At 50.1% G+C, this 23,540-nt stretch overlaps 1 protein-coding gene across 1 annotated transcript; it reads left to right on the top strand.

Moving 5' to 3' along the window:
* Positions 1-4,507: 4,507 nt before the first annotated feature.
* Positions 4,508-15,368, top strand: foxk2b (forkhead box K2b). Its single transcript, XM_086185330.1, has 9 exons — positions 4,508-5,002; positions 8,707-8,901; positions 10,840-10,993; positions 11,897-12,043; positions 12,295-12,488; positions 12,562-12,764; positions 12,873-13,115; positions 13,231-13,431; positions 13,940-15,368. Exons 1-9 carry the CDS (start codon positions 4,710-4,712, stop codon positions 14,140-14,142), a joined length of 1,833 nt encoding a protein of 610 aa, XP_086041456.1. The 5' UTR covers positions 4,508-4,709; the 3' UTR covers positions 14,143-15,368.
* Positions 15,369-23,540: the final 8,172 nt, after the last annotated feature.

The following is a 23,540-nucleotide window of genomic DNA, read 5'->3' as shown; positions in this document are numbered from 1 at the left end:
CCAGTGTAGAATGATTGGTTCGTTTGACAGTGGTTGAGGTGTCAGTGTGTGACATCACAAATGGTTTGGAGGTTGGTCCAATATGCAGCAGTCACTTTTTGGAAAAAACAAAAAAACGAGAAAAACATCAGAATGAGACAGAAATAAAAGTACAAGCAGACTGGAAATGCATCAGAAATATAGCAGTGTGTGTGTGTGTGTGTGTGTGTGTGTGTGTGTGCTGAGCTAATTGTCAGGAAGAATCAGTGTGTAATCAGGGCTTGATGACAGCCAGCCGGACGCCGGCGAGGACACCACCCATCCTACTGGGGAGTTGAAGACGTCTCAGGTCTTGAAACTTTTGAAATGAAAAATATTGACTTTTTTTTTTAAGTTCTTTCATGAGGGAGAAGAAGCAGTTGAAGGGTTTCACTGTGGTAATTAAACACATACTTTCTGTTGAAGCAATATCAGATCCACATTCTAGTATTCATTAGGGTATTCCTGTATGCAGTAATACACGTTTGGAGGGGAGCGTTGAGTATCTGAATACTGTCTCCACTACCCAAAGAAGGATTTTGCCAATAAGCAGTTTTCCTGGACTGGATCTGTGTTTCAGTTTGTTGCCACGAGTCAGAGAAGAGGATGCACCTCCTCCTCCTCCTCCTCCTCCTCCTCCTCTTCCTCGTCCACGCCCAGTTCTTTGCAGCCTTAATCAGCACTCAAGGCTCCATTAGCCGCCTCACACACGGCGAGTGTTATTAATGCGTCCATTTGGTTGCTGCCCCTGAGAGAGGAAATGGAGGAGGCGTAATGGGGATGGAAACCCCGCCGCTCAGCCCCCCAGGGGACGCCTCCTTCTCTCTGACGCTCACAAGCCCCAGTTGTCTTGAAGCTATATGTCATTATGATCTTAATCACAAATGCACTCGTCTCAAATTCATCCCCGGAGCTTTGACTTAGAAAGCGATAAATCCACCAGGCTCCTACAGGCGGTTAGCGTATAGGACACGTGTTTGCAGGTAATTCAGGGCCGATGTTCATGTTGTGGATCGCGTGGTCACAAAGAGCCTTGACGAAGACTTGATGGTCGTTAGCAGACGGAGCCTCAGCGGATGAACCAGATTTACTACGAGACAAACTAGGGGGCAGACCTAAAGAGATCCAGAACAAAGATCCAAGGATGTTTATTCATACGTGGTGATGTGGGTCCAAGTGTCCTTGCCGTTCACTCACCGAATCAACCTGCGCTGCACCTGTGCTAGCAGGTGCGGAAGTATGTAAATGAGGCCGGTCCGGTTCCATCATGGCGTATTGCTGTTTCAGAACATCAGAAAATGTTTGCACCGTAGACCAAGAAGAGGCCTCACGGTCCATCAGCACCGCCACACTCTTATTTATCATTTAATTGTTATATCAATGAAAGCAAAGAGCTATGCTAACACTTCCCACCAAATACCATTCATTGTGCTGAGCTAACTGGCGTTCTTACACATCAGCAGTCTTGAGCTTCTCGTTTGAGCCCAACTGGCCGTGAACGCCTCTCAGGCGACCAAACAAAAACCATGTATGACTGTGACTTTCATTCAAACAACCGATCAAGGCGGCCCGGTGGAGCAGTGGTCCTCACGGTGGCCCCCCATCAAGAAGGTTGTGGGTGGAGCCCCGGCTGCAGCACGGGGTCTTTCTGGGTGAGTCTCCATGTTCTCCCTGTTCCTGCTGGGTTCTCTCTGGTACTCCAGCTTCCTCCACAGTCCAAAGACATCAAGAGGGACCAGGTTAATCCAGACTCTAAATTGACCGTAGGCGTGGCTGGGAGAGCCAATGGTTGTCTGTCTCTATGTGTTGGCCCTGCCATGGACTGGTGACCTGTCCAGGGGGAAGGCTGCTGGGATAGGCTCCACCCCCACCACCCTCAACAGGAGAAGAGGGGGAACATGGAGGGATGGATGATGGATGAAGGATGGATGGATGATGGATGGAGGGAGGGATGGACGGACACCTGATCAACACCATCGATGTGGTGCTGAACGGTGAAATTTGGAAGTTGGAGTAAAAACAAAGAAATATATTCTTTAATTTACTTTGATATTAGGAAAATACTTGTTCTGCAAAGTAAACATTCTGATGAACACAAGTGCAGTATCTCATTATTGCCATAATGACCACATAAATGTTTGGATCCAAATGATTTTCTGGACACTGACGAGTATTCGAGTTTGTCCTAATTAGATTTTGGTCCCTTTAGCACTGAAGTCCAGAATCCTTCAAGGTCATAAGGGGTACCCCTCATCCCAAGGGGTTCACCTGGAGGCCCTCGGACCAACCGTGGTCAGGTGATGACGTGATGCTGCTGCTTTTATCACTCTGCTAGTGTTTCTCCTTCACTCTAGCAGCTCAAAATGGCTGGTGGCTACATGACATCGCCCTGAGGAGGGTTGGGAGGGTGCATGTCTCCCCCTAGTGGCGGATGGACGTCAAGTCATTGGGCTCAGAGGGAAAAAACATGAACTTAAATCTAAGTATTTTTTTGATGGCAACAAATAAGCCAACAACAGTAAAGCTTAATGAGTGACGAGCTCATCAGAGGAGTAAAGAGCAAAGCTTGTTAAAGCAGAGAGTCGTGTTTATGTTGCTCTGTAAAAACCTGCGTGTTTGTGCTCTAAAATGTTTTACCACCACTTAATATCAAGCAATCTCATCAGTACAGTTCCTGCCCCCATCCTGGTGAAGCGACGTTCACACTATCAGGGGAACTAGATAATAACATGCAATAATAATAATAATAATAATAATAATAATGAAAGCTTCGAGCAGTGTTGGATGGGCCTCTGCAGCCTAAATATACCCTATAATTTTTGTCAAATAAATGATAGTACCACCAAACATCATAGACTTTTGGTATAGAGTGAACTGTACGTATATACTGTAGATCCTGAAACCAGTCATGCGGGTTGGAAAGTGGTCAGACTTCTAGTTTCCACGTCAGAAGCCTCAGTTTGACACAAATGTCCAGAGTTTTCCTCCCCACTGGTTTACATTTTAAGGTGCAATGTGGCACAGGAACTTTCGGGGGTTATGGAATCTAAACGTTTGAGTTATTACAAAGTTTTTAACAACTCTTGTTCAGCACAGCATCTCAAGTCATGTCTTCAAGTTTGAAGGCGATCCCATTAACGCCCCAGGAGGAGACAGGGTTTGTTCAGGGTCCAAAATTGGTGCAGAGTCGTACTTTCATGTCCGTGTCATGGACTTCCTGTTGGATTGAGGTGGGGGGGGGGGGGTCACCTATGATTGGTAGGTCTTGATGAGACCAGTCATTGAGTTTTGGTTCTATGTCTCTACCACATTCCTACGGGCCATGGCGGCCATTTTTAGATACATGGTGGTGCCGTGGAGCACGTTCTGGCACTTCGGGGGTTAATTTTTCTACGTTATCAAATCTCTCTCCAGACCCAAGTGATCGCCAAATGTGGTGAGTTTTTCAGCGTGTTTAGGGGGTCACATTAAGGTCTAAGATGATGGAAGTAGAAAGAAAGAAAGAAAAAGAAATAAACAGAACAGATACAGGAGGGTCTTTGCTCCCCTCAGGGTTCAGGCCCTAACAACAACAACAACAACAACAACAACAACAATAATTACAATAATAATAACAATGACAAAATGATCCGAAGTAACGCCCCTGCTTCTGTTATTTCCTTTATTTGAGAGGAAAAATGCTCTTTAAAGATGTAGAAAACAAAAGAAATATTCCAACTCCTCTGGTCTTCAGTTTGACCTCCCGTCCTGCAGGAGAAGAGCAGGAACACCCAGCAGGAAGAAGCCTTTCCCCCCCGGAGAGACGCATGTCCGCGGGTGAAGTGATCGTAGATGTCAGGTGATCACCTGATCAACAGGTGTGAGAACCTGATGGGCGGTGACACGCGCGCACGTGCACCCTCCAGCGGCCAGTGTCTCTCTGTTTACAAACAAGTGGGCTATAGGTGGCGGGGTACGTCAGCCCCCAGAACCCCCAGACCCCCGAATCTGGATCTCAAACCTGCAGGATCAAACCTGATGACGTCGTGGTGAGTTTGCATTGATTACAGATGATCTGTTATAAGAAATCGAACCTCAGTCGGAAGGTGCTGCAGAGGAAGCCACGTGGACCACCAGGCCTGGATTCTGAGGGGACCGAGAGGACGTGGTGTGGGCTCGGACCCCGCAGAAGAACCCGCCGGCGCGGCTGTTCTGAGACGTCCCTGAGCAGTGCTGTCGAGGCTGATTCTGGATTATCGATCATATATCGGTCACAGGTGAGGGGCAGCGCGTGGAGACCGGGTCGCTCCGGTCCTCACAAACGTCAACGCCGCGTCTTCACGCCCGCCGGGCAGCAGCCGCGCGTCCTGCTGCTCACCAACCGACCTTGGATCCGTCCTCGGACGAAGGCTCCCGCCTGATTGGTCAAACTCGCGAAGTTGCATCAAATTACTGTTATCTCATTGGTGGAGCGACCTGTCAATCAACCTTGCCCCGCCCCCTGCGTTGTTTGGTTGGCCCTCGCCGCTACCCTTTCTCTCGGCGGTGGTCGGAGCCGCTGTCCCGGGCCTCGCACGCTCCCCTCGATATCCCTGTTTTGGATTCGATGCCCCGTTAGTGGATTCGTTCCGTTCTCGCGTCTCTGGAACGTCTCAGTCCGGCGCACGCTGCTTTCTGTCCCCGTGTTCGACGCTCGGAGACAGTACCGGAACATGGCCGTGGTGAGCGGGTCGTCCGGGCCGGTTGCGCGGCTCGAGGGCCGTGAATTCGAATACCTGATGAAAAAGCGGTCGGTGACCGTCGGCCGGAACTCGTCGCAAGGCTCCGTGGACGTGAGCATGGGCCACTCCAGCTTCATCTCCCGGAGGCACCTGGAAATATTCACCGCCAGCGACGACGGCACCGGCGGCGGCGACTTCTACCTGAGGTGCCTGGGCAAGAACGGGGTGTTTGTGGACGGAGTGTTCCTGAGACGGGGCGCCCCTCCTCTGCAGCTGCCCCGAATGTAAGTTCCCCTCCTCGGTCAACATGTGGATGCTAGCGCTGCTAGCCGCCAGCTAATGTTATCAACATTGGGTTTCTCGCGGTTAGCGGGGCAGGAGGGACCACGTGTTTTAGCTTGTTAGCAAGAAATCCGCATCATGCCCCCAGTGCAGTTGTCTTTGTTGACATTCTTGTTAGCAAGGATGTTAATTAGCCGCCTGCCCTCGTTCCACCTCGCGTCCTGCGGTTAACGTGGCCGGGCCGCATTCCGCGGTGACTCTACCGGAGCTAGTTAGCTAAAACAAGCTAGCCCTCGGCTATGGGACCGTTGTTGTTGACGTTGGAAGGTGCTGCTTCCGTCTGTCTCGTGGGCACTCAGCGGGCAAAGCATTAACCTGGTGATGCTGTCAACATTCGTCACGAAAACACGTTTACCTGCCGTTAGGGTTAGCTCCTGGGTGTTTGTGAATGGAGCTCCCCGCGACCCCGAAACGTAAACAAACCCGGGTCTCCGCCCTGCCGGGGACAGACTGCCAAGTGTCTCATCGGTCATTGATCAACTACAACTGTTAATCAGTGTCCCGCACCAGCGGAAGTACTTGCTGAGTGTAGAAATGTGGGTTTTTCCCGGGACTCGAGGTATAAATGCAGCTGGGCAGACGTGGACGGACCAGCGCAGTCCGCCTGGTGACCTCATGTCGTCAACGCTGATACTGAACAACGCTGCTGTGAGAAATCTGGAGTCCAGGGGAACCTCCTCCTAGAACCCTCACTTTATTGAGCAGTGCATCATGTGGAAACATTCCCTCTTCTCAGTTTCAGTGATTCTGTTGACCAAAGTGATGATTGGAACAAGCGGACATGACAATGAAGCTGTTGTTTGCCTTCCTCGTGTTCCTGTCCACAGCAGATAGACGATGGCAGTTTTTGGCTTGTTTCAAAATGTGTGTGTAATCTGAACCAAAAGACGCTTAAGACAATCAGTTCCTCATTAACCAACCCCTGAATTCCCTGTTTCCAGCCAGAACTTTGCTCCAGTCTGGCCAGAAACGAAACTCACCAGCTGGTTTTCACCAGCAGTGTTTATTTAGGCTTCCAGCACGCCAGCCACGATCTGGCCTCGCTCCACCGGAGTGGCTGTTTGTGTAGCGTCTCCGCCAGCGCCGCTCTCAGCTGTTGCACAATCCTTTAAATTGAAACCACTTTTTTTTTTTTTTGCTTTGGGAAACAAAGAGTGAACTTGTTTTGACTTGGTGAGATGTCTGGGCAGCTAAAACAACTTCTTCTTTTTCTCTCCACATCATTGTGACAGATTCTCTTTTGTTTTGGGCGTTCATGCACTCGTGGAGAAGCAGGGAAAGTCGTGGAATTTGAAATGTAAATAAAGCCAGAAGATTTGGGGAAAGTCTGGTTGTTTGAATGCAGAAGCGGCGGCGCTCAGGTCGGCTGAGGAGACTCGACTTGGTGTTGGTCGTGTTTCACCAGGCGGCTCCTGGGGCAGTGACCCAGTGGTGTTGTGGTAATATTTTTCTCATACTACTACAGTACTTTGTCCACGGTAACGGTAGTGTCCCAGTGTAGTTCTGCAGGCATTGTTGCCTCCCACTTTAAACATTTAAAGAAAAAGTGAAACTCAAAGTACTCGATTTTACTGCAGTAAATCTAAACACAACAAAAACCTGAAGAGACGTGGAACCTGCTGGTGTTCACGTGTGCGCCATGCGTCAGAGGACGTCGGGTCATGGAACTGCATGGGTAACGAACCCTGGTGGGATTTAGGTTGATGGTTCTGTTATAAGCAGCATGACCGCATAGTGACACGCTTCGTGATTTAACTGGTGCAGGTCGGCCCGGCAGCACCGACACGCCCCCCCCCCCCCTCCGTGCGCACTGGTCTCGGGGGCTCACGTTTGTTACTGTAACCCTCCAGCGAGAGACGACACCTAAACGACCTTGAAGGCTGCTCGCCGCAGCAGCAGGAGGGAACCGGCCCAGAGACGGCGTGGTTGTATTCCAGGGATTCCTCTGTAGTGATGTAAACAGAACAGAGAGAAAAGAACTCCCCCGTCCGCCTCCTCCTCCCCCATCTTCTCTCACACCCACAAACTCTATCTCTCCTGTCCTCCTTTGTTTACACTCTATGGTGTGTGTGTGTGTGTGTTGGGAGGGTAAAGTTTTCTGTTGAACAAGCTTCACAGCTCTGCAGCATAGCAACTGTGTGTGTGTGTGGTTTAGACCTCATTTTAATGGAGGGAATTGAGGTTAATAAGGAGGCTGCTGTGGGGGGGGGGGGGTTTAGCTGCTAGCAAGTTTCTCTCTCGGCACATGTGGATCCTACAAGTATTAAAGTAGCGACATTAATATAGTAATACTCATGATGAAGATGGGCTGTCACACACACAAACACACACTCACCCCCCTTAGAGTGTGTGTTTGTTTTAAGTGTATTGTAGACGGTTGTCATGGTGCTGAAACAAGACAGGAGAATCATGTAAATTCAGGGGTCGTGGAACCGATGACTCGGCTCCAGGTACTGACACGTGTCTGATCGAGTGTTTCACGGTGCAGCGACGAGTGACATCATCCAGAGCAGATGACATCAGAGAAGCGCTGGGGGTTCTTCAGTTGAAAGTTGTGTTTCTGCGCTTCTCTACTGTTGCTGTCACAGGAGCATTTAGACGAGGCACCGACCTGCCGGGGGTTGGTTGTAGTTCAGTTTTCCGACTAATGAGCAATGACGGAGGAACAAATAAAGAAGGAAGTGATGTCAGAGCAGGTAGAGACTAAAGTACTGATGTGGCTGCTGGAGGCGTGACGTCAGTGGCGTGTGAATCACACTCATTTATAAAATTAGACGTAGTTGCTGCTGCTGCTGTCAGTGGCCTCGCTGATGAAAGCGCTGGTGTCAGGTCAAGATCCTCAAAGAGCCTGACGCGTGTCAGGGGACACGGCCGTCTCTTCTGGAGCAGGCGCCGGCTCTGTTGAGGCCCAGCAGAACCGAACCTCTGTGCCAGGAAGGATCTCCACTGTGTTCTGCCTTGTGTCCTGCTAGTGACGGTTCCTTCGTCTTCTGATGTCCGTACATCAAATAGAAAAGCTCTTCTCAGGGTTCGGTCACTGAGCTAAAAGAAGACATCTGAACGTGTGACCTTGGTGAAATTGAATTTTTCCATTTTGAGAGTGGGTCAGTCAACAGTTGGCTGTGGCGTTGGTCTGATTTTACTGAATCGGTTCCTATCATGATTCTCCTGTTCTTGTTGCTCCAGTTTTCTGTTTGTGGTGGGAACGTTTCCTCACGTGAGGTTCCAACATCAAAGCAACGCTTCATTCTGGTAGTTTGAACTGCAGGCGCAGCCACGGATGGTGGTGGCGCCCCCTGGTGTGGGAGCAACCGGGGAAAAGCTCTGTGATTAATATTGACTGACTTCAGTATGTTGTGTTAGTCGAGTTTCTCCTGTGGCTGTGCAGATTTCAGTGAGAGGCTCATGAACCGTGGAAGTGATGGGCTAAAAGGTGAATGCAGCTTGATCTCCAGTTAAAACTTCAGCAGGTGCTTGATGACCTCATCGTGTTGACCTAACAACCCGGCGTCGTGGAACCTCTCAGCCTGTCACATGTCTGCAGCCCACTGAAGCCACTTTTCCTCTCCAAGTCCTGTTTTCTTTCTGTCTGTGTTTCATTGAGGACCCTTGCAGGTCTGAAGCTCGGTGTTTCTGCTCTCTGCAGGTGCACGTTCCGGTTCCCCAGCACAAACATCAAGATCACCTTCACTACTTTGTCCAGTGGCAAGAAGATGAAGCGCGAAGCCCCCGAATCCCCAGTGAAACCAGTCCAGCCCCAGATCTCCCCCCTCACCATCAACATTCCAGACAACATCGCTCACCTGATGAGCCCGCTGCCGTCGCCCACTGGCACTATCAGGTACCTGCAGGCAAATCTGACTCTTAAATCCAGAGTAGAAGCAGTAACACAAGCATCAGGATTAATCACCACGTAGTAGAAGAAAGGTCACGCCTGAGGTGACCTTGACGTGTCAGCTGATCTTGACTCGGCTCCTATAGGAGGATCAGCTTAGGCTTAGTTGACCCAGCCTGGGCAGCGAGGGAGCCTCTCCATCCCAGACTGAGATCCTCTCAGCCTGCGTCTGATCTGAGACAGATGGCCAGGAGCCAAGCAGGTCCCTGTCTGGTGGAGGCTGAGGGCTGAACCGGCCAGGTGGTCTGAGGTGACCCGCCAACAGTGGAAATGAGTGATAGCTCAGCCAGTAACGTACAAGTGTGTCCGCGAAGATGAGTGTCACACACTCGCCACGCATGCAGATGAATGTCAACACCAGTAAACCTGCTTAAAACCTGGTGGTCTTGGTTTCCTCTGGTTAAGACCATGGCGGCGTAGGAGTGAGGGTGCAGTAGAGCAGCGGTACTGTCAGATATTGACTTTGAGAGAGAGAGAGAGAGATACATATACACACACACACACACACACACACACACACACACATACATACATACATACATACATACATACATACATACATACATATATATATATATATATATATATATATATATATATATATATATATATATATATACACATATACATATACACATATACATATATATATATATATATACACATATACATATATATATATATACACATATACATATATACATATATATACACATATACATATATACATATATATACACATATACATATATACATATATATACACATATATATATATATACATATATATACACATATATATATATATATACATATATATACACATATATATATATATACATATATATACACATATATATATATATATACATATATATACACATGTATGTATGTATGTATACATATATATACATACATACATACATACGTGTGTATATACATACGTGTGTATATACATACGTGTGTATGTACATACACACATACGTGTGTGTGTGTGTGTGTGTGTATATATATATACATGTGTATATATATATACATGTGTATATATATATATACGTGTGTGTGTGTGTGTGTATATATATATATACGTGTGTGTGTGTGTATATATATATATATATATATATATATACACACACACACATATATGTGTGTGTGTGTGTGTGTGTGTGTGTGTGTGTGTGTATGTGATGATATCTATCTATAGAGAGAGAGAATCTATAGATTTAATTCCTGAGTCGTGTCTTCATGAATGAAGAGAAAACAACAATAAATATCTGATTTCTGGACTTTTACAAATGTTTTAGAAACATCCAGTATTTGGCGTCCGCTCTGTTCCATTTTTAGCTGTGGTCTGTTTTTGTTTTTCCACGCTCGTCCCTGCTGAACGATGTTGGAGCGTCACTCAAACGTGCTCTCTCTCTCTCGTCTGAGACGATTGGTGGTGGTGGAGCTCTGAGGTCGGCAGCACTGGAGTTAAATGACCGCGTTAACCCGTCAGTGCGTACATTCATGTCTTCTGTGGGGTCATGTGACCGGAGCGTGAACGCTGATTAAAGCTGTTGCCACGGCAGACAGAAACCAGGTGTGGGCAGGTATTTTTGTCCAGAGGAGACATGTTAAGCATCTGGACCTCCTGAGGACTGACACCATATTCAGCTCTGCTGAATCCGTCTCTATACTGGATCAGTAAACACAACTGTGATTACTGCAATTCCTGGAGTTACTGCAGTATTTTAGGCCCTAGCAGGTGTCGGTGGCACACGTCTGTTACTGCAGACGGGCCGAGGCACGTAGTCGTGCGTCTTCGTTTTATCTTGGGTTTCAGAGCTCGATCCAGCCTGTTGCTGTCCTGATGGTCCTGACAGTCGTGTCTCTGTCCTGCAGTGCTGCTAACTCGTGCCCGTCGAGCCCGCGGGGGGCCGGCTCCTCCGGCTACAGGATGGGGGGTCGTATGGTCAGCTCTGCTGAGCTGCAGCTCATCAATGACAACTCTCAGCCGGAGAACGACAAAGAGGCATCAGGAGGGGACAGTCCCAAGGTGAGGCCTGTGACACAAGTTGACTTTGGTTTGGTGACTGGAGAACAACAACAGGAAGCCAGACCACTCGATGATGACCAGAGCAACGTGGAGCGTGAACACACGTCACAGTGGGGTTTATGTCCTGCACAGTAAACAGAAAAAGTTCATCTTTACTGTTGAAGGTTTAAAAGGTTCATAATGGAGCTTCAAAGCCTGGTCAAAATCAGCATCCCAGAAAATCACGGGAGGATTTGACTGAGGACACCCAGCAGGTGAGCTTCGCTGAAACCAGCTGAAGAACTCCAGTCACCGGTGCGTTCACACGTGAAGCCGCCACTCAGAGGGCCAGAAGCTTGGTTTCAGAATCCTCCAATCAGTTTAATGGAGATCGCTGATTAATTATCCAATCACACAAAGTGTGGGAGGAGTTACGTCACTGACGAGTCGCAAGCGTGGCAGTCGGAGTCGAGTTAGCGACCAAGAAAAACACCACGATTCAATAAAAACACCCAGAAGAAGCGGTCCAAGTCTGTAAGTGGTCCGAGTCACCGGGGACGGTAATGATTGCCGGACAGCTGTTGACGTCGCTATGAGACTGCTCGTCTCAGCGTCTTCTATTCATTTAGTCTGGCGTTTGGCGTCGGTTTGATATGAAGCTGGTGATGCCGACAGCCGTCTGGACGGCTCTGGCTGCTGAGTTTCATTATTCACTTCAACATTTCATCACTTCAGGATTTGATTCTGCTTCCTTGCCTCTCCTGTTTTTACTAAAATACTAATTTTCTATTTGTATTTAACATACAGAGAAAAAGCGGCATGTTGACTGACAAAACCTGCATTCACGTTTCCTACTGCCAACCGTAAACCACCCAAACACCGAGATTTACCTGAACTGGCGAGTGACGTGTTTGTGCTCCACAGGACGACTCCAAACCGCCGTACTCCTACGCTCAGCTGATCGTCCAGGCCATCACACTGGCGCCGGATAAGCAGCTCACACTCAATGGAATCTACAATCACATCACCAAGAATTATCCGTACTACAGAACAGCTGACAAGGGCTGGCAGGTGAGTGCGGGAGCTCCAAACCTCACTTCCTCCATCTGATGACGGCGTTCAGCAGCTTTCTGGTTGCCTGTTGTATTTTTGTAAAACCCCAGAGACAAATGGAGGAACTCTGTTGCCGCTGTGTACAGAATGTAAGAATTCAGGCTCCAGCCCTCCTGACCGCTGGTGGAGAGTGAACCGGTTCTTGTGCTGCGTGTTTGTGGCTCCAGGAAACAAAAGTCTGGTTCTGACGTTCCGTTTCTCTGCGGCAGAATTCGATCCGTCACAACTTGTCGTTGAACCGTTACTTCATCAAAGTGGCGCGGTCACAGGAGGAACCCGGCAAAGGTTCGTTCTGGAGGATAGACCCGTCCTCCGAGGGCAAGCTCATCGAGCAGGCATTTAGGAAACGAAGGCCCCGGGGGGTCCCCTGCTTCAGGACCCCACACGGACCTCTGTCCTCCAGGTCTGGCTCCACTCACGCACTCCGTCTGTGTGTTTGATATTTCTTGTCTAAATGTTCGGTCGTTCTCCCCCAGGAGTGCTCCGGCCTCTCCCAACCACTCGGGGGTGCTCTCAGCTCACTCCAGCGGCGTTCAGACCCCCGACAGCCTATCACGGGAGGGTTCCCCGGTTCCCCTGGAGCTGGAAACCGCCTCCACTCCCACCGCAGCCCCCACCACGGCGGTCCAGCCCAAACTGGCAGTTATCCAAGAAGCACGCTTTGCACAAAACACAGCAGGTTCAGTTTCTGCGTCTCAACTTTTTATGAATTGGAAAAAAACGGCATTCCGAGGTTTTCTGAGAAGAAAAAATTCAAAGAAATGATTGACAAACTTGGACTTTTCAGGCTCGCCGGTGAACAGCCAGCCAGTTCTAATCGCGGTCCAGGGGCAGTTACCTCAGACCCTGAAGCCGGTCACCTACACCATGGCCTCGCCGGTCAGCACCAGCGCCTCACAGCCTGCCGTCCAGACGGTCCACGTCTTGCAGCAGATCCCCGCGGCGTCCCTCAGCCCTGTCATCGCCCAGCCAACCACCATCATTGCCAAGACCGAACCGCAGGAGAACGGAGAGCACGCCGAGGTCAAAGGTGAGCCATTGGGGATCAGGGGTTGGCTGCAGCTCGATATACGTGAGTCACATGATTAGGTGTAGCAGCACCTCATGTCCCGCCCACTGATGTTTGACTGCCGTTGTGTCCTCAGTCAAGGTGGAGGCCGTCCCCACCATCACCTCTATAGGAGGCTCCAGCCGCATCATCCAGAGCTCGCCGTCGGCCACGCCCCTGCAGACTGTAACCATCGTGCAGCAGGCGCCAGTGGGGCAGCACCAGCTGCCTGTCAAGGCCATCACGCAGAACGGCACCCACAGCATCACCACTGCCATCCAGGGCGCCGCCAGCTCAGGTGAGACAGGCAACAACCTCATGAAACGTTTGTTTCTAAACGCCAGGTTGTAGAAAGGTTGAGTTGGTTGGTTTTGTGCGGGTCACTCCCATTTCTCAGGTGAATTTTTTGACAGCTCGTCACTGATCTCACTCATCAGAACCCGTCTGACTCGATCCAGATGCTAGTTGAGCTGAGGGGTGGAGAACACCCCCAAATAATCCATCCACTGGCGAGCTGATGGGGCGCCTGACATCAGCGTCAATACTGGAAGCATTTTGTAAATGACTTGAACTGTCGAGCTGCTCAGGAAGGAACCAAGACAGGGACCCGGGTATCTTAGACGGCGTTCCTGAAGAGCAGATGAGAAGTGTAAACTAACCGCGCCATCAAGCAGCTCGTTTGTCTCCAGTGAATTAATAAATGTCTGTGATCCTGTGGCGGCGGGGAGTGAGCCAGACCGCCGTCTAGCCCACGGCCTCCCGCTGACACGTGTTGGCTAACCACAGTGTGTTTGCTTGCTGTTCAGCTCCAGCTGTGGCGAGCCCCCTCCACCTGCTGGCTGACCACGCCTCTGCCTCGCCCTCCCTCCCCACCAAACGCCAGAACGGGGACCAGCTGGCCAGTGCACAGCCGGACGCTAAGCGCATGAAATCAGAGGAGGAGGCGGTGCTCACCACGGCCACCATGGCTGACTCATCTGCAGCTAATGATCAAGGCAGCCACAACTAGCCTGCAACACACTCTCACACACACACACACACACACACACACACACACACACACACCTCCACCACCACCTTCTCCTCCCTCCACTGTTTCTTTCTGTCACCCATCCTCTTTTATTTGTCTCGCTTCTATCACGGACTCCTGCGGTGCCAAACGGGGACAAATCGTTTCGTTTCCAGTTTTCCCCCAAGTAACAACGAAGCCACGCCCACCCCTTTAAGACTGGAATGCTGAGAACAAGTAGAAGCAGAACCGGGGCAAAGATGGAGTGAAGGGCATCGCCTGTGAGCCGCTGAGCCAGGAGAGGGACGACCAGGACCACAGGAAGCCTTAACAACATTAACCCTTACAGAGCTGACCTTTGACCTCAAGTGATCCAGCGGGGAGAGACCCTGACTCAGCTTGGGCTGGAGGCCTCCTTCCTGTCCAATCTACCTCAGAGCAGATAGGAGACCCCGGCAGCCAGCTCAGATCCTCCTGACGCACGGGGGCGGGGCTGTGGTGACCAAACGGAGCGGCGAGCGTCTCCAGAAGGGATCAGCTGATTCTCCTGACCTCTGGCAGCTAGCCTCTCGCTATCCTCCCCTCCTCTGTTGCAGCTCTACGTAGACATGCAGTATTTTGATGTTCAGGTGTGGAGCGTAGCATTTTTTAATGTATTTTCACTTAAATAGATAATTTAATTAAACATACAAAACAGCGAGGTCGGTGACATTTCGGTGGCTAATGAGGACCCCCCACCATCTCCTTTAAGTGAACCAGTGTATTATTTGCCCCCCCCATGTTCTGACATCTCCATATGAAATAGCTTCATTAAACCTTCATCTTTTAATACTTGAACAAATATCTGATATATGAAATCTCCATGTGTAGTTCCAGACGTGACCTTTGACCTTGCATGTGTCCGACAAATCAACTGTAAATTGAACGGAGGAGAAAAAAGAGAGAGAGAGAGAGAGAGAGACCTGCTTTGTCCAAACCAGACCTGCACTTGATTCAATGTTTGTGTTTTCATTCTTTTTGTCATCTTCCTCCTCCTCCTCTTCCTCTCGGCCGTGTTGACGTTGTGGTGTTGGCAGACCCCCCCCCATTTGCTTGATTATTTTACTCTGTTCCAGCGACCTGGCGAGTCTTTCTGATTGTACACGTTCCAAAACAATAGTCAAAGAAAAAAAACAATGTTTGTTCTGCTTCAGTGGAGAAATGCTTTTTTTAAATAAATTAATTTAAAGCCCTCTCTCTCTGTTCAGTCACGCCGGTGCAGCTCCAGGCCAGCCCACCAGGGGGCGGTGTAGGAGTGTTTTTCATCTCAGCACTTCACATTAACTCAAGATGGCCGTGACCTCGTGACACATCAATAGTCAGGGATTCTTCCTGGGGGGGGGGTTCAGCTCCTGACAGGAAAGAAATGGAGGTCTTTGATCTGTAAGTGAGAGCACAAACTTCAAAGGTCATCAGCAGCCTGGAGACTGAAAATGAATTCAACTGACATTAATTTAGTTAAAGAGGCCACTAAAGTTTAGTGCTTTAGAAAAACAAGACGAATGTCACTGAAGTCTGTTGATGCACTTCCCCCCTCCCTCACTCACTGGGCTGCAGGGACGTCCTGCGTCCTCAGAGTCCAACGCTTCTCATTGACCTTTTGACCTCCTCTTGGTTGTTGAGACTTCCTTCGTCGGACAGAAGGAACACGATCCGCCCGGCGTCCCGCTGAGCTCCCAGCATTCCTGCTCTTTGTTGCAGGGGCTAAATAAAGAGCCGCTGCTGCCACGGAGTATCAGGAGATTCCGGATATTTCAGGAGTCCTGGAAAGTTTCAGATGTTCACTCTGCCTTTCCCTGTTTTTGAAAGATTTCAAGTGAATTTGAGGTGGAAAAAATGATGAGCAACAAATGATCAAACTAGAAATCTTCACAACAACTGAGGTCGTACCAGGAAATCGGCAAACTACAATTTGAAAAGTAGCTTTAAGCTGAAAATGTGATTTCTTGCTGGCAACAGCGAGAGCAGGCGAGGCGAATGGAAGGAGCGCGCAGGCTCGCCAGCGCTCCAACAGCAACGTAAAAGACGCGGTGGAAGCGTCCAGACGTGCTCCAGCACCACATGTTGAACACCTCTTGGTCTAATGAGGCGCCGGTGTTGTCAAACAACAATGAATGAAGAAAGAGTTTGGGGCAGGTGATGTCACAGAAGCTGAAGGAGGGGGCGCTCAGGAGGCGTGATGGTGCATCATGACCCCCCCCCCCCCAACTTTGCATATTTCTTGGTGAAACGTGAACCAAAATCTTTCGGGGGATGGAACCAGAACACCGTCAGGAAGGTTCCAGAAGCTGGAGCACTTCAGCTGGATGGAACCCCCCTCCTGGTGACCCGGAACGACACCCCAATGACTGAGAAGAGGGGTGCGGTCAAATGTGGCATGGATTGGGGGGGTTTTGCTGGCTGCGTTGCCACGGAAACCAGGACCTTGCAGCATGTGGCTCTGTTGAATGTTGATGCTCTGGAGGCTGGAGTGGCTTAGAGAGATGAGGCCAGTGAGCCTCCTGCTCCGAGGTTCATGGTAGCCGAGAGAACGTCCAGAACCAGAGCCGCCGTCTGTGATTGGTTCAGGTCTCGGGTCACGAGGCTCCCTCCTGCCTGTCCTCCCAGAGAAGAACTATTCCAGGACTCTAATCCTGATCTCGTCTCCCGCTCCTTGTGTGACCCCGGCGGGTCCAGAGCGGCGGGGGTCACGGAGAACAAAGCATCCCTGGTTACACAAAGCCCGCCCTCCCACGTGGGTCCCCTCTTGTGATCTGGCTATTTTAAGAAGCCAAATCTAGTTATTTGGTCATCGTTATGATTCCTGTTTGACGCCCATGACCCGAACCACAAAGCGCCCAGTGTTCTCAGCCGGAGTCTGAGCAGGACTCACAGGGCCGCCTGTTGAGCGCCTTGTGTGGTGACGTCCGTCCTGCTATTTCTGTGTTTGTGACTAAACACGTGTCGTAATAAAGTTATCGGAACGCCCTTCCTCCGTGTCCGCGCTTTGAGGAAGACGCTGCGGTCCTCATCGCCGTTTGGTTCCGGCGAGCTTCCGAACCCGTTCAGCCCCGCAGACCGGCGGTGCCGCCTGGACCTTCATGCGCATTCGTAAAATATTTTATGAAAACCGGGTTGAGGTCGAGTGTGTCAGCCTTTCCTTATTTGTTTCATGGTTCTATCAACAAACAGAAATAAGTCATCACGTCAACTTGATGATGCAGAAAAAAAACGAACCGAAACGGGTCCTGGATCCGGCGGGGGGATCCAACTTTTTCTGATTCTCAGAAATGATTTCAGTCTGATTGGACGTCTAGTTTCTGAGTCTGGCGATGACGGCGCTCCGCTGCGGCTCTCATCGCGTCACAACTCCAAGTTCGGAGGCTCCGACTCTGAGACAATGATTCAGAAACTTCAGGTTGATTCGTTCTCCTTTAGCAGAATTTGTCAGCTCATTTGCTCTTGCAAAGCAAAACAAATAAAACACTGTAATATTGAAGCCATGTAACTAATAACTAACTAACTCATTGAACTAATAACTAACTAACTCATTGAACTAATAACTAACTTACTAACTGAAGTACAAAATAGAAGAAAAACCGGCACTTTATTCTTCCTGCATCCCCCCTGCTGACCACTTGATGGCAGTGCAGAGCAAAACATGATGTATTCACGCACCGCAGCAGCAGAGCCACGAGTGCACCACGGAGCAGAGTTCAGAGCTGCAGAGCACCGGCACCACCTGTGTGGGACCGGATGGGTTTTTGTGTTGGCTCAGCCTCTTACATCCACGGGTAGAGAGGATGGAGGGATGAGAAGGGGAGAGCAGAGCGGCGGGGAGAGACGTGGGCAGGCTGAGTGGCGAGGATCGATGCTCTGCTCTGTGTAGGCATTTGTTGCCAGCGACGAGTGCTGGTCCTGCCTGTGGAGACTGTTACCCGGGTAACAGCTGCTCCACGACGGCCTGGGTCGGAGCCCCTGACGCTTCTGCCTCCCACTGAAGCTCTCTGGATGCTGAGAGCTCTCGAGAGGCTCTGAGCAACACAGCTCATTTTTACACGCGAAAAACATGTGACGTGAAGTAGTAGTGCTCCGCCTCTTGTCTCTGACCTCGTCTCTCCGTGGATGAGTTGGGACGTGCGGCTGGCTTCTGCTCGCTCCAGTGGGTGGAGGGCCGCCATGAAGTGGTGCCTTCGGGTCATCAAGTGGTCTGAAAACATCACATGAAATCCTGTTGGACTGAGATCAGAGACACCCCCCCCCCCCACCCCGCTCCACAATCACACGTCTGTGGGACTGTGAAGGAGCAGTTGTTCCCCAGAGAGAAACTGAGGCTGTGGCTCGGCCATGTTGGCTGCTAATAATGATTCTAGAAAACATAAAACACAAAGTTGGTGAGTGAGGAACGCACGCGGCTCAGTGGCGAGCTTCAGCTCCCGCCGCCGTCTGAGTGTTCACAGGCCGTTTGTGGACACGGACACGTTCAGGAGCCTCCTCCTGGTCTGTTGTTGTGGAATCTTAGCGTTTGTTGTTCGGTGACCTGAGTGATTTGGTGCGGGGCTGATCCCCTACAAGTCAACAATACTGCCTCCTCCCCTGGACGATGCAACACAAGCAGTACAAGTACAACAACAGCAGCAGTAATCCTGCTGTCATTTCCTGTTGTACACGTGGTCGTCAGTATCGACTGTTGCAGCCTTGAGGAGAAACTCTGTTTTGATCATAACAGCGTGGTATTTTCACGAATGAACGACACTAATCTGGCCGTTGGACGATGATCGGAGTGGAAGTTTCTCGCAGCAGCGTGGGAGTGGCGAGGACGGCGAGCAGCCCTGTTCGGTTCATCTTGCTTTTCTTCCCTGTTGCTTACAAAAGAAACAAAGAGACACTGAGTTCCGCTGAATGAAGCCAGATATTCATTTCATAACATTCAAAGCTGATGGCATGACCTCACCAAGCCTCCGCGCTGCCCCAGAACCCGCTGGAATCTCCGTGTCATCAGAGTGACGTTCTCTCTTCCTGTTTGCGTCACGTTCTCGCACTCAAGAGGACATTTTTTTAAGCTTTGGATTTTTGTCTTTAGTCACAGAGGATCTGGCTCAGAAAATAAAGTTCATTTGGGCATCAGAATTTTTACAGTTCTGCTTGGCATCATTTTCCAAGTTTCACTGGTTCTCGTCCGCAATGGAGGCACAGAGACGTTATTTTCCGTCCAACAACGACGAATCCGCCTTTGGAGAGAGACCTCAAGAGGAACATTCATCACGCCGGGGGGTCAAACCCCTCTCCGTCCTCATCGGCTCGTTTCTGATGCTTTTCCAAGATGCAATCGTAACTAAAATGGCGTCACGCGTCTCTGTGTTTCAGCTGCTTCCCAAATTTTACTGGAAGTGACGTGAATTCATGCAGTTGTTGGGGGCGGTGTCAAAGCGCCGCCATCAGGAAGTGGCAGGAGTGCAGGTTTGGCGGGAGAATTGAACCCATCGTTTCCTGTACCACTTATTCGTTAAAGGTTTCGGGGGGGGGTGGAGCCTATCCAAGCTGACACTGGCTGAGAGGCGGGTTCACCCTGGACGGGTCACCAGTCCGTCACAGGGCCATCAGGAGCAATCAGGGGTTCAGTATCTTGCTCAAGGGCACTTGGACACGGTCACCAGGGGAAGTGGGGATCGAACCAGCGACCCTTCGGTTGCCTGACGGCCACTCTACCTCTGAGCCACACGGCCCCCCGAGATCTGCACCCTGCAGAGAAATCTGCCGCGCTGGAATAACACCCAGCTGCTGCTGAAGGACATTGAAGAGGAATTCAAGGAAATGAGGAGGAGGACGGGATGATCTCTCTGCTCTCCTTTCTCTGTGACTGCATCCTCAAAGCAACTCAAAAGCCTCTCAAACAGAATCGGCAAGGCCACATGTGAGGCCCTCCCGGCTTTTAATTGGTCGGTGTCACTCATTTCCAACTCGGAGATGGAAAACCTGGACTCAGTTCCCAAGGAAACCAGACTGGTGTCACGCTGCAGCGTCTCGTGGCAGCGTTGCACTTGTGAGCGTGCTCACATACATAACGTGTTTCAATCAGGCATCGTCCTCATCAGACTTGGTCTCTGATGGAGCTGATGCGCTTCCTCACATCATCCTTGTCATCATCAGGTGCTGTTGCCAGGACCACGTCTCAGGCCACATTTCCATTTTGTAATGCTTACTTCACAACGTGATATAACTGCTCTTGTACAAGTTGTAGCCGAGCTCCAGGAACACACTTCCCAGCTGGTGTCGCCCTGGAGGCTGGTCAGGCCGGCGAGGGAGAGGCTCCGATGAGGGAGCAAATTGAACTCCTGGATGATCCCCGTTGGCTCGGCGTGTGTCATCAGAAAAACGTCGCCACTCTCCTCATTTTGTTTTACTAAACACCAAATCAGGGCAGGGAGACGGTGACGAGGTCAGCGAACCCTGCGTGAGGACGCTCAGGTGTTCTGCTTACAGAGGAGGGAAGTAACAGTACAAATATTTGTTGTACTGTTACTTCCCTCCTGTCATGTTTAAATCAGGTTCATTGCTTCAAATGTGTCCAAGCAGGTTCAGGGGTTCAGCGGTACAGATGCTGATGTCATCGTTTGTGTCACGTGATCAGCGTGCTCTAACAGCGGCGTCACAAATGTTGGCACGCAGCAGCCTGACGAGGAAAACATTGACGAGGCAGCACAATTAGACAAAGGGAGTATATATTAAAAGAATGAGTTAAATTAATAAGAAATATAAAAGCAAAGTACAGTAAAAGGATCCATCCATCCCTCCACCCATCATCCATCCCTCCATCCATCATCCATCCATCCCTCCATCCATCATCCATCCCTCCATCCATCATCCATCCCTCCATCCATTCATCATCCATCCATCCCTCCATCCATCATCCATCCATCCCTCCATCCATCATCCATCCCTCCATCCATCATCCATCCCTCCATCCATTCATCATCCATCCATCCCTCCATCCATCATCCATCCCTCCATCCATCCCTCCATCCATCATCCATCCATCCCTCCATCCATCATCCATCCCTCCATCCATCATCCATCCCTCCATCCATCCATCATCCATCCCTCCATCCATCCCTCCATCCATCATCCATCCATCCCTCCATCCATCATCCATCCCTCCATCCATCCCTCCACCCATCATCCATCCCTCCATCCATCATCCATCCCTCCATCCATCATCCATCCATCCCTCCACCCATCATCCATCCCTCCATCCATCATCCATCCCTCCACCCATCATCCATCCCTCCACCCATCATCCATCATCCATCCATCATCCCTCCATGTTCTCCCTCTTCTCCTGTTGAGGGTGGTGGGGGTGGAGCCTATCCCAGCAGCCTTCCCCCTGGACAGGTCACCAGTCCATGGCAGGGCCAACACATAGAGACAGACAACCATTGGCTCTCCCAGCCACGCCTACGGTCAATTTAGAGTCTGGATTAACCTGGTCCCTCTTGATGTCTTTGGACTGTGGAGGAAGCTGGAGTACCAGAGAGAACCCAGCAGGAACAGGGAGAACATGGAGACTCACCCAGAAAGACCCCGTGCTGCAGCCGGGGCTCCACCCACAACCTTCTTGATGGGGGCCACAGGGAGGACCACTGCTCCACCGGGCCGCCACTAAGGATATAAAAGGAATTTGGAACTAAAAAAAAAGTCAGGCAAATATATAAAAGCAAAGTTTAGTAAAAGTTAAATGGACGGGGAGGTAAGGAAATGGGAAAGTAGGAGGAAAAGAAAAAGTTCAAACAGAAAGTCAAAGGGATTCAAGTGTGAAGACCCCCTGACTGGTGCCTCTGGCTCCGCCGGAGGAAGGCCTACAGAGGCCGAAACTTCACGGCGTGGTCCAGCCTTGTGTTACAGACTGTTACAGTCTTTTTTTTAACCCAGCCTCCAGGATGGCCCGTGCTTTCCCACTTGGGTGGGAATGGGCTTTACCCTACATCCTAACCCTGGGGTACTTCTCCCATTGTGGGGGAAGAAAACTGCAACTTCGAATGACCTTTTTGTTATTTTTAGATTCAGATTTATTTTTTGACTGAGTCTGACACAAACGAGAGTATAACATCAGTTTTAACAGAGTTGTCAGCTGCTTGGTTTCTCACCAAAAACCGAACCTGGATGAATTCAAATAAAACTAACAAATCTGTCGATGTCCAGCAGTGAGACGCCTCCATACAAAGGTTCAGTTTTCAGCACCCGAGGGGGGTCCCTGTGTCAGCGGGTCCTTGACTTTCTGTTGGAGAGGAGCAAGGTGACCAAGCTGAACAAGACGTGAGCACGGGGGCCACGGGGGACCCGCTCCTGGACTCTCTGACCACAGGAGGCCGTGCTGGATGCAGGGACGCGAGGTTCACCAGGTCGAGACCACGGTGACTCGTAACAACCACAATAGACCAGGAAGACACAAGAAACAAATATGTCTCCCTCCCTTTGCTGTCTGTGGTTCCACTGATGTCCAACACACAAACAGGATCAATGTAGAGTTCAGCTGGACCCTCAGTGTTTTAATTCCTTCCACAGTCATTTGTTCTACTGGGTCTGGGTGTGAGAGAACTCGGCTGTTCTATAGAGCGCTCCTTCCTGTTGCCAGGGCGATCACATCTCACGCCACGTTTGTATTTTGTAATGCTTACTTCACATCATGATATAACTGCTGTGCTGGGTTCGCTGCAGCAAGCGACTCTCTAATGGTAAAACCGTTCATTACATCAGAGGCTGCTGGTGCTGTCAGGTGGGAGACTCACCTGTGGCTCCTGCACTCACCGCCTCAGTGATGCAGCCTGATGTGGATGATGCCGCATCTTACATCCTCTCCTAGCGTTCCACTTTTCTAACCGATTCCTGTTCTGCGACATGTGTCAGGGTCTCAATGATGCAACTGCACTGTTCTTGAGTTGGATGTTACAAAACAGCAAGAGAGTATCGCAGCTTTGACTTCAGCTCCCCGCCGATGAAATGAAGAGTCCGTGTCATATGAACGGAGAAACGTCTGGAAAGCTTCTGAGAAAAGTCCGTGAACGCGAGTTACATGGCCTGAACCTCTGCATGGGTTTGTTGAAGTGAGATGAATATTTGAACCTATTCACAGGGTCGAAGTAAGAACAACGCATATCTGCAGACGACAAACTAGGATTTCTCTGTACTTGGTGAGTTGTCACTCCAGCAGCGATGCTGCTTGATAACGAATTTGGATTTGTGATGCAAAAAGTTCAACTGGGAGGAAGTCATCACAAAGCGCCGCCAACCATCCTGTGAGGGAACTGACACCCGTACAGTTCCTTCCAATCGGATCCATAAGCGTTTAATCCCAATCTCTCTGGAGGAGCTTCACAAAGTGT

The sequence above is a fragment of the Aulostomus chinensis genome, chromosome 18, assembly GCF_037954235.1.
Source record: "Aulostomus chinensis isolate RoL2024-O1b breed Wild chromosome 18, RoL_Achi_v1.0, whole genome shotgun sequence".
In the NCBI taxonomy this organism is placed as follows: domain Eukaryota; kingdom Metazoa; phylum Chordata; class Actinopteri; order Syngnathiformes; family Aulostomidae; genus Aulostomus; species Aulostomus chinensis.
The sequence above is the reverse complement of the archived record's forward strand: the minus strand, read 5'-3'. Positions and strand labels throughout refer to the sequence as shown.

Bases quoted from the DNA above. Each gene is read 5' to 3' on its own strand.
- foxk2b (XM_086185330.1), top strand. From the start codon at position 4,710: ATGGCCGTGGTGAGCGGGTCGTCCGGGCCGGTTGCGCGGCTCGAGGGC. The intron at 8,902-10,839 runs GTACCTGCAGGC...TCTGTCCTGCAG, and splicing joins TCGCCCACTGGCACTATCAG to TGCTGCTAACTCGTGCCCGT. The intron at 10,994-11,896 runs GTGAGGCCTGTG...TGTGCTCCACAG, and splicing joins CAGGAGGGGACAGTCCCAAG to GACGACTCCAAACCGCCGTA.